Source organism: Selaginella moellendorffii, unplaced genomic scaffold (genome assembly GCF_000143415.4).
Source record: "Selaginella moellendorffii unplaced genomic scaffold, v1.0 SELMOscaffold_0, whole genome shotgun sequence".
In the NCBI taxonomy this organism is placed as follows: Eukaryota; Viridiplantae; Streptophyta; class Lycopodiopsida; order Selaginellales; family Selaginellaceae; genus Selaginella; species Selaginella moellendorffii.
The window spans coordinates 1,115,006-1,124,701 of record NW_003314261.1 but is presented as its reverse complement, the minus strand read 5'-3'; the positions used below and the strand labels follow the sequence as shown (position 1 = coordinate 1,124,701).

At 44.5% G+C, this 9,696-nt stretch overlaps 5 protein-coding genes and 1 pseudogene across 8 annotated transcripts; 3 read left to right on the top strand and 3 right to left on the bottom strand.

Annotated features, from left to right (window-relative positions):
* Positions 1 to 1,076: 1,076 nt before the first annotated feature.
* On the bottom strand, positions 1,077 to 2,443 carry LOC112348704 (annotated as a pseudogene).
* On the bottom strand, positions 2,206 to 3,227 carry LOC9633529 (protein SCO1 homolog 1, mitochondrial). 2 transcript variants are annotated; one of them, XM_002960085.3, is made up of 6 exons: positions 3,125 to 3,227; positions 2,948 to 3,078; positions 2,805 to 2,889; positions 2,622 to 2,754; positions 2,425 to 2,563; positions 2,206 to 2,287 (listed from the first exon to the last, which is right to left on the bottom strand). In XM_002960085.3, the coding sequence occupies exons 2-5, from the start codon at positions 2,951 to 2,953 to the stop codon at positions 2,449 to 2,451; spliced, it is 339 nt and encodes a 112-aa protein (XP_002960131.2). In that variant the 5' UTR covers positions 2,954 to 3,078; positions 3,125 to 3,227; the 3' UTR covers positions 2,206 to 2,287; positions 2,425 to 2,448. The 2 variants fall into 2 exon arrangements, with proteins under 2 accessions (XP_002960131.2, XP_024540077.1); XM_024684309.1 differs by having other exon boundaries at positions 2,805 to 2,894; positions 3,125 to 3,226.
* A 26-nt stretch (positions 3,228 to 3,253) lies between these two features.
* On the top strand, positions 3,254 to 4,681 carry LOC9633528. The gene is made up of 3 exons (XM_024683540.1): positions 3,254 to 3,318; positions 3,888 to 3,970; positions 4,023 to 4,681. Exons 1-3 carry the CDS (start codon positions 3,262 to 3,264, stop codon positions 4,612 to 4,614), a joined length of 732 nt encoding a protein of 243 aa, XP_024539308.1. The 5' UTR covers positions 3,254 to 3,261; the 3' UTR covers positions 4,615 to 4,681.
* A 605-nt stretch (positions 4,682 to 5,286) lies between these two features.
* On the top strand, positions 5,287 to 5,910 carry LOC112346974 (lipid phosphate phosphatase epsilon 1, chloroplastic-like). Its single transcript, XM_024677022.1, has one exon. The coding sequence runs from the start codon at positions 5,287 to 5,289 to the stop codon at positions 5,866 to 5,868; it is 582 nt and encodes a 193-aa protein (XP_024532790.1). The 3' UTR covers positions 5,869 to 5,910.
* A 2-nt stretch (positions 5,911 to 5,912) lies between these two features.
* LOC9633527 (pyruvate kinase, cytosolic isozyme) lies at positions 5,913 to 8,149 on the top strand. 3 transcript variants are annotated; one of them, XM_024680707.1, is made up of 6 exons: positions 5,913 to 6,079; positions 6,170 to 6,241; positions 6,393 to 6,620; positions 6,682 to 7,143; positions 7,201 to 8,027; positions 8,078 to 8,149. In XM_024680707.1, exons 1-5 carry the CDS (start codon positions 5,948 to 5,950, stop codon positions 8,020 to 8,022), a joined length of 1,716 nt encoding a protein of 571 aa, XP_024536475.1. In that variant the 5' UTR covers positions 5,913 to 5,947; the 3' UTR covers positions 8,023 to 8,027; positions 8,078 to 8,149. The 3 variants fall into 3 exon arrangements, with proteins under 3 accessions (XP_024536475.1, XP_024535973.1, XP_002960796.2); XM_024680205.1 differs by having other exon boundaries at positions 5,914 to 6,079; positions 7,201 to 8,149; XM_002960750.2 differs by having other exon boundaries at positions 5,969 to 6,079; positions 6,162 to 6,241; positions 7,201 to 8,149.
* A 55-nt stretch (positions 8,150 to 8,204) lies between these two features.
* Positions 8,205 to 9,385, bottom strand: LOC112348987 (chlorophyll a-b binding protein 6, chloroplastic-like). The gene is made up of 4 exons (XM_024682758.1): positions 9,027 to 9,385; positions 8,857 to 8,959; positions 8,499 to 8,787; positions 8,205 to 8,438 (listed from the first exon to the last, which is right to left on the bottom strand). The coding sequence occupies exons 1-4, from the start codon at positions 9,224 to 9,226 to the stop codon at positions 8,290 to 8,292; spliced, it is 741 nt and encodes a 246-aa protein (XP_024538526.1). The 5' UTR covers positions 9,227 to 9,385; the 3' UTR covers positions 8,205 to 8,289.
* Positions 9,386 to 9,696: the final 311 nt, after the last annotated feature.

The following is a 9,696-nucleotide window of genomic DNA, read 5'->3' as shown; positions in this document are numbered from 1 at the left end:
TAAATATAACATTTAATTAAGTACTAGTATAATTATTTGTAATTTTATTGAAAAATTATTAAATAATTAAAATTAAATACATCAATCAAATTTTGAGCAAGCCATACTTTCACAACTTTATAGTGTTATTAATGAAACAAAAAAGTTAGTCAATCACAATTTTTTATCATTAGTAAATCTCATATATGTTTTTGGTTTTGATAATATATCAATAGTTTATTTTAAATGTTTTATTTTTGATATGGATATATCATTATTAATATAGTATATTATAGTAAAAGTTTTATATAAACATTAAATCACACATGGTTATTTAAAAATGCTGTTGAAATAATTGAAATTCTTTTAAAAATATTTATACTTACCTTTTGGTTAACATGGAAAATTTAAATAATTTTCAAAAATTTAATAATGTCATTTTATTAAATCTAGTATTACTGAAAGTAATTAAATTATCAGAATAAGTATAAAATATTTAGGTTATTATACAATACATAACTTAATTAAAAGGAACACTCTAGTTTTAGAAGTTTAGTAGCTTTATATTATTTTATTATTAAAATTATTTAATTAAATTTCTTGTTATTGATTGTTATAATAGAGAAATTATCAAAAGTGGGATAATTAACTTTTTTTATTCTTTATCACATCAATTAAAATTCATTTTCTTTTACCTCTAAATTTATTCTATGCTCAAAATTAAAATAAAATAACATCTTAATATGGTGGGTGATATATGTTATTATTTATGTTACTTTGAGTTTTTTATAATAAAATATTTTAGAATGTTTATTATATAAATTGAATTTGGTGGATACAGCAATTGAATAATCGAATCTTTTGTACAAAAATCAATAAAAAAATAAGCTGCCTGAATTCATAAGGTTGATCACCTGAAAATTTCTGATTTTGTGCCTTGACAATCATATACTTTTAACCCTTTCTACATCAAGAATTGAGTACTGGTTTGCAGGCAAGCTCAAATACTCTGCTGAAACAGTAAAAAAAACTTAAAATTTCTGAAATTTAGCCCCTAAGATTGATGCTAGCTTCAGATTCAGCCTCACTGAAAGTGGTGAGGCATGCATAATTTATTGAATTTTGTCCCCACTAAATTCTCCCCGTTCATCAATGAGGTAGGGAGATCCCCTTCCTGGCAATGAACATCAGAGGTAATCTTTTATTGCTTGATCTTTTTCCTGGGGTTCTAAATTCTAAGTCTCAGTCATTCAAGTGAGAAGGTGCCTTTTGCAAATGCTTTATTTATATATTGACTGGCTTTAGTGTATATTTCGACTGCTTCGTCTGGGCTGAAATACTCTTGCCCTGTATGCCTCGCCAGCAGCTCAATCTGCAGTGGATTAGCAACCGGTTAAAGAAGAAGCAAACATACCATACCAGGTCCTTTTTCAAGTTCCGGACTTCTTTCCGTGATGTCGATATCAGTTGCTTGACCACGAAATTGACCTATAGGCTGCGATGCAAAAACTGAAAAAGTCAATAAAACTTGAAGAGAAAAAACAAAAACAGAAGCTACCTCTTTGAGCATGATGGTGGTTGAAGGAAGTGCAGATTGCCTACTGCTCCAGCGGCCAAAAGCAAAGCTGCTTCCCCCCACGCATTTCCAACACACAAGGTGAAGATAGGCGGTTTCACATATCTGCAAGATTCATCCACAGCTCCTTCGTTTCTTCGCAAAATAATACACGAAGCTGATTACTTACTGCATCGTGTCGTACATAGCCAAAGCTTCCGTTTCGTAACCAAGCTTCTCACCGTCCTGCATTGGGAATGTGTGAGTTGAAGAGCAGCAGAAAGAGAGTAAGTTATACCTTGGTAGTACCTGTGGAATTGATATACATGTAGATTGGCTTCTCAGCATCCACAAACTGCAGATACAGAAGCTCCGCCATGATCAATTCTGTAACAGCCGGGACCAAAGACATCCCCAGGAAAAAAATCCTGTTGTGAAACAGATAGGATGGAAGATCAGGTGGCGGCTGTGTCGATGCATCACCTCTCACGAAAGGAATAACCTGCAACCAGAAGAAAAAAAAACATTAGTCCAGAAATTTTTCATATACCGATTACCGACCATGGTCACAATTCCTTTGTGCTGCTTTCCGCTTGGGTTCATCGAATGAAGGGCTGAAGGCAGGCCTTGCCCGGCAAGCGAGCAATACTTACTTCCTCCAACGAACGGCTGAAGCAGTTCACTGCTAAGTTGAACACTCTTACCACTAGTACTGCTTGTGCCTGCGCAAGCGTTAGCCGCCATTGCCTCATTCTTCCGTCCACAGAAACAACGGGCGAAAAAAGCGTTCAGGCCCGCCATAGAAGAAATTCACGCATAAAACCCTCCTCTTTCCACAAAGTTAACTCCTAAACACTGTCTCACTCGTCTAAAAATCAACCCAAACTCACCAGAAAATTGGGAACAATGATCGATCACTTCTTCTTTCCGTGACTGTTCATTTCGTCCATGAGTCCTTGGCTCAGCTCCTCCAGGGTGTAGTTCTTCCCAAAAAACTTGACAAACTGCCACGTCGGGTCCATCAAATACCTGCGGCCAAGCAGAAGAAGGAATAAAACAACCAGCTCGAATGACAACTTTTGCTCACATGATGATGGAATGATCGACGAGGTAGTCGTCGCCTTCGTCGCCAGTTTTCATGTAGTAGACGCGAAATGATTTTGCGAGCTGCTTTATGTCGTCGGGGGAACCGGTTAGTCCCATGAGTCTGGGATGAAATTCTGCAACAAATATAGTCAGCTAGCTCATAAGCAACACGGAAAAATCATACCTGTTACGTACTCCTTCATTTGCTCAATGGTGTCACGCTCCGGATCCACAGACACAAACACTGGAGCGATCTTCACACCAGACTTCTTCTCTAAATCCAAACCAGCGAATTTACGCAAAAGAAGATGAGGAAGGAGTACATACCAACATTGTCGATGGCCTGCACCATCCCGACCTTGTTCTTTAACTTGATCCGCAGTCGTTTCCTGAGCTGGTTTAGGCTCCGGATTCAGAGATTGTGCAGCAGCGACACTTTGCCCGGTCGACATCATTCTCTAAAAGCATCTCCAATCAAGAAAAATCTAGGGAAATCTTGCAAACCTGGAAAAGAGAAGCATTCTGGATCGGCCTGCGGCAGCGCTCCACCAGATGATTCGCATTTACCGTCCCGTACAGGCGAGTCTGCAGGCGCTTGAGAATGCTTGAGCTAGGGTTTTGCTTGAGCTAGGGTTTTCTGGATGGGGAAGAAATCCAAGAGGAGGCCGGCGTCCAAGACTACTACTTTAGCTGCCATGGTGAGTGTTGATTTTCTTTTGATTTTTGTAATCAATTAGCTGAGAGTGTGTAGGCTGGTGCTAGTGCTTTTCTCCCGAGATGCCAGCTCATGAGTTTGTAGACTGAGGCAGCTTTCACTAGAGCTTATGCTAGCTAGCAGTAAATTGATTACAGAAAATAAAAAAAAACTCAGAATTTACCATGGCGGCTAGAGTGGTGGAGTGCGTTAACATCTTGGATGAAGTGCTTGCGAAAGCGCTAGCACTAGTTTGCAAACTCTCCGTAGTAAATTAATTTCAGAAATCAAAGGAAAAAAAACACTCACCATGGTGGCTAAAGCGGCGGAATGGCTAAATGAGCTAGTAACTTTCACTAGCGAGTCATTTGAGACCACTTTAACTGCCATGGTGAGTGTTTATTTTCCTTTGATTTTTGTAATTGGTTTGTTGCAGAGAGTTTACAGATTGGTGTTAGTGCTTCCACAAGCGCTTCATCCAGGATGCCGACGCACTTTACCACTCCAGCCGGCATGGTGAGTGTTTCTTTTCCTTTAATTTTCTATAATCGATTTGTTGTTGAAAGTTTGCAGACTGGTGCTTCTGCTGCTTCATCCGAGACGCTGGTTATGGTGAAGATCGAATACATTGAGGCTACCTTCACAATTGGAGTCAAGTATGTGTATTTCTGGCTAACTTCTCTTAAATTTTAAAGTGAATTTGCGCAGCTGCTATCAGGAGGAGGATTTAATGAGCAGTTTATTACCTGCTGCAAAGTTTGCCCTAGCACATGGTAAGAAGATACTCAGTGTGGAGATGAAAGCAGTTCTTTGTGGGCTGCTCGTGAAAGAGAATGGTGTACCTTACACTCTTGCAGAATGGGCGGATCAGTTCTTTGTGGGACTTCTGGTCAAAGACAAAGACACAAGTTTGCTTGCTGAGCTGAACAGGGAGAGGAAATTCAAGGAAGAGTTGCTACAGAAAGGTATTATTGAGCTGACTGGTCATGAGAAGTCTGGAAAGGAGGGTTCGGGGACAAAGCAGCCCAACGCAAGTCATGAGAATCCTAGGACCATGACAGAGCTTCTAAATGTGATGAGGGGTGAGATGGACGTGGTGAAGACTCGTCTAGCTGAGACAGAGGCTAAGCTAAGCACTCAGGAGGCTGAGATCCAAGTTTTGCGATCTGTTATGACCCCGATCGAAGGCATCTATGTCCGCAAGCTTCTAGAACAGTTCAGGAGGAAAGTTGCAGCACTAGTATCGGACCAGTTGCCTGTTAGATTTCAAGAGGTAGGTATTTTGACGTGCCGGAGCTAGCCTAGTGGACAAAATTCATTGGTAACAGGCCGGCAATCGCCATCTTCAATGAGAAGAGTAATATGGATTTCGACGAAGCAACCATGAAGATGACGGATTACAAGAGAGGGACGTTGCGGCGTGCGGGTTTGTTAATTCCTTTTTTAGTTTATTTAGGCTTATTATTGTTTGTTTAGGTGGATTGGCAGCTCACGAAATTACAGAGGGCAAAGAATTCTATGCTGCCATCATCTGTGCATATAAGAAAGGTCAAAGAGAAAAGATGAAGAAGGTGTACACTTTTGTCTTCGGGAGTGACCTAGAGTCGGATGCATTTGTAAGTATTTTCATTGTTTATTTACTAAATTTAGTAACATTTTTTTCCAGGACGTGTTTTTTAAAAACCCTAAACCCTACACCCTAAATGCAATAAAATATCCTCGGCTTCATAATTTCTTCCTAGCTCTCATGCTCTAGATATGTGAAATAAGTTGTCTCCAAGGAATAATTCTGAATTTCTAATAACTAGAGATTTATCTAGCATTAAATACATGCTAAAAGCATAACAAACTTAACACAAGCAATAGGGAGATTCTTCAAAACTATCAGTTGGAATTGGAGAAGATGCTTGCATCAACGTTCTCTCGTCAACCTTGAGTTCTACAAAAAGCCGATTTTCAATGTGGGAAATGCATGGGTGCCCTAGAATCTTGCACTTGGAAGTCTAGCTTCATTCAGTTGGCTAACAGGACAAGCAAATGGGCGATAACGGGCCTAGCAACAGGATTTCTCCTCTATCGCCAAAACGATCCAGCCTCGATGTGGGCGATCACCGGCGCGCTCGCCAATGGCGCCACCTCCAAGCTCCTCAAGCAATGCATCAACCAGCAGCGGCCCATCGCCGCTGCAAACCACGCGAGACTCGATCCGGGAATGCCCTCCTCTCACGCGCAGTCTCTCGCCTACCTCTCCACGTACGCAACAATCGAGATCGCCGGATGGAGTGGTGTCAATCCAGTGCTCTCTCTGGCGCTCAGAGCGATTGTTCTTAGCACTGCCGCCTATCTCGCTCATCTTAGAATCTCCATGGGTTTCCACACCTCCGCGCAGGTCGCGGTTGGATCGGTGATCGGGAGCTCCAGCGCTGTGATTTGGAACTGGATCTGGAAGGCGATCGTGGAGCAGCACGCGGTGAATCTGCCGTGGATGTCAAAGGCGGGATGGATGGCGTTGTTCGTCGCGGGAAGCTTAGCTCTGGCGCGAGAATCTAAATGAGAGCCAATTAAGCCAAACCATGAAAGATTCCTTCGTCTTTGCCAAAATATCCTCTCTTGTTTTTCTTTCTACCTAGGGAATGATTCGCCAATGGATGAGACGCGCGTCGCGGCTCCAATCCGCTGCCCAGGGATTCCTCCGCGCGGGCCCTGGTTCTTGGAGCTCTAGACGCGCGGCTCTGAGCGGCGCCGCTGGAAATCTCGCGAGAGGGGTAAGATTTTAGAGATCCAGGCAACGCGCGCGCGCTTGTTTCTTCGATCGGTCGATCTTGAGAGAAATCCGTGATTTTCCAGCGTTTCAGGCGTCGGAGATCTCGTTCGCAAGGATTAAGCTCTCGTCGCGGGTGAGGATCGGCACCATCGGCAAAGAAATGGTAATATCCGTTCGAGAGAGAGCATCTTTCGACTAGATCCCTTCTAGATCCTTTCGATAAAGTAGGTCATTGGGAAGAACAGGTGTAAAGGTTTTAGCGAGAGATAGAGAGCACGGCTATGGCAAACATTGACATTGATGGGATCTTACAGAGCGGCGGGGGTGCCAAGCCGGAGATCGCCAAGACGAAGATCGTGTGCACGCTGGGGCCCAAATCCAGGGAAGTCCCGATACTGGAGAAGCTCCTCCGCGCCGGGATGAGCGTTGCCAGGTTTAATTTCTCTCACGGCTCTCACGATTATCACCAGCAGACGCTGGAAAATCTCCGGATCGCAATGAACAACACCCAGATTATGTGTGCTGTGCTGCTCGACACTAAGGTTTGTTTATCCTCTATAAACTTTTGTTTGATCGATTTGAGCTTTTGTTTGATCGATCCAGGGGCCAGAAATTCGTACTGGGATGCTAAAGGATGGAAAGCCCGTGCAGCTGGTGGAAGGAAAGGAGATTACTATCTCCACGGACTATAGCATTCTAGGCGATGCTAACACTATTTCTATGAGCTATAAGCGGCTTGCCGAAGACTTGGAACCGGGTAACACTATCCTTTGCTCCGACGGAACGATCACTTTGACTGTTCTTTCGTGCGACAAAGAGACCGCCTCGGTCAGGTGTCGGTGCGAAAACACGGCGATGCTCGGGGAAAGAAAAAATGTCAACTTGCCAGGGATTATCGTTGACCTGCCTACTATCACAAAGAAAGACGAGGAAGATATAATGGGCTGGGGGCTGCCTAACGCGATCGACTTCATCGCACTTTCTTTTGTGCGGAAGGGTCAAGACGTCGTCACTGTGAAGAAGCTTCTTGGTTCTCATTCGAAGGCGATCCATATCATATCTAAGGTAACGTAAAAGAATAGTTTTTTTTTCCTGTTTTCTAAAGGCTTGGCTGTGCCTCAGGTTGAAAACCAGGAAGGACTCGTGAACTTCGATGATATTCTACGCGAGTCCGATGGTGTGATGGTTGCCAGGGGTGATCTTGGAATGGAGATCCCCACGGAAAAGATCTTTTTGGCCCAGAAGATGATGATATACAAGTGCAATGCGGCTGGGAAACCGGTAGTGACGGCTACGCAGATGCTCGAGTCCATGATCAAGTCCCCAAGGCCGACTCGGGCGGAAGCCACAGACGTAGCAAACGCTGTTTTGGATGGCAGCGACGCGGTGATGCTCAGTGGCGAGACAGCAGCAGGGGCATATCCAGAGATGGCTGTGAAGATCATGTCACGGATTTGTATCGAGGCGGAGGCCTCCCTCGACTACGCTACCATCTTCAAGGAGCTCATGAAGCAGACTGCTCTCCCGATGAGTCCCTTGGAGAGCCTGGCATCTTCGGCAGTTCGGACGGCAAACAAGATTGGAGCGTCCTTGATCGTGGTGCTTACCCGGGGAGGAAGCACCGCAAAGCTCGTTGCGAAGTACAGGCCCAAGGTTCCCATACTCTCGGTTGCGGTGCCGGTGCTTACGACCGACTCATTGACGTGGTCGTGTAGCGAGGAGTCGCCCGCTCGGCACAGCTTGGTTTGCAGAGGCTTGATTCCTTTGCTGGCTGAAGGCTCCGCAAAGGCTACGGACTCGGAGTCCACGGACGACATCCTCAACGCTGCTCTTCGCTACGCTCTAGGCAGGAATCTGTGCCACAGTGGTGAGTCCATTGTGGCTATCCACCGCATTGGAGCTGCGTCGGTTATTAAGATCATGGAAGTGAAGGCGTCTCGCTAGATGAGGTACTCCGGTTTTGTGTTCTCGTGGCCTAACTTAATTCTTATTGACATAGAATAAAGCCGTTCTTTCGGCTGGCAACGAACACTCCCATTTTTAATAATACGATTTTGTTTTTTCTTTTTTATTTGCTTCTTTCCTTTCGACACTTGTTTTCTACCAATTTTTTTTTGCAGGTGCTGCGATGGTGGCACTATATTGGTAAGAAAATCACTTTCTTTTTTTTGCGATTCATTTGCAAACAACTGAAGAAAGAAGTTTCTTTGTTTACATGACTGATCGCGGGATGATGATGTTGGCAATGTTGTTGTGCCATGGATCGGCAAGGTGAGTGGCCAAGTTCTGCAAGGGACCTGTTCCTGGATAGGCTGCTGCTTGGGCGCAGAATCCCAAGAAAGCGAGCAGTGCAAGACGACCTGCAAGCAAGCAAGCAAAAATGGTATGATGTTCACTGCCAACTTTGAGAAAATGCTCACCGTTTTTCACTTCCTTCAGCTTGAACTCCTCGAACTTCTTCGGGTCCTTGGAGAATCCAAGAGGGTCGAATGCGCCGCCGGGATACTTGCGTTTCTCAGCGCTCGGCACGCCGATCCTCCGCGACTCGACAAAGGCTATGGCAACAAACTCGATCGCAACGATCACTGGAAGGGTCCCCCACGGGACTGGAGTTCCAAGGTACGTGGCTTGTCCGCCAGGAGTCGCGGCCCACTGTTGTGCCTCAACCCAGTTTCCTAGTCCTAGAGCTTCCGGAATGAGGCATCCAGGCTGAAAGCAGCGCACAAAGCTTGAGGATCCACACAAAATCTACGAGAAAAAAGTTTCCCAGGTACTTACGACTGCCAGCATTGCCCATCTGCAGTGGATGAGCTCTGACTCCTTGAATCGTTCCAGGTTGTCGGGAACTTCTCCAAGTCCCAGTGGATCGAATCCAAAGTCGCTGGAAGGACAAAGCGCTCTCACTTGAAAGCTACGAGAAACTAGATCTCTTGGAAGTTTAAACTCACCCAGGGGCTGATCCGTCTAGGTAGGCTGGACGAGGCTGTCCTGGGAGCCACTCTGCGGACATGCTGACCCTGCTTCCATTGGAGAATGCAGCACCGGGAGTGGTGATGGCGCTTCCGAAAAACTTGGACTTTTGAGTTCCAGCTAGAGTTGGAGCCACAGCCGCTGCTACAAGCTGCGAACACGCCATAGCAGTCGCCATTGCCCGACGTAAGATCTAAACTCCCAAGTGCTCCCTCTCACTCACTCGCCGGGATTGGAGTTTCTGGAAGAGAGAAGATCGCCGCGAGGTTCCAGATTTTAGTTCTCGTGTCCGGCCCCTGTGTGGTGTTCCTTGACGGACTTCAAGGCCAGCCTCCAATCTGGTTTAATGTCGATATTGGATAGAGCGCATTGTTTTCTCATTGGCTCTCTCGCTCTCCGTTGGATATGCCACCTATTCTGGGAATCGAACCTGCCACCTTCACATAACTGAATTTATAAATGTGTAACATATAATCAAAGGAAAGAACAAGACATGATTTAAGTGATAATTTATAAAGTTTATTATGACTTTAAATAGTATGTTATATATATTTTCTGACCTTTTGTCTCTAACCACCGAAATTCATTTACCTGAAAAAGGAAATAATAAGCTTTTAAAACTTTTTAAAACCTACTAAAATGCAATAT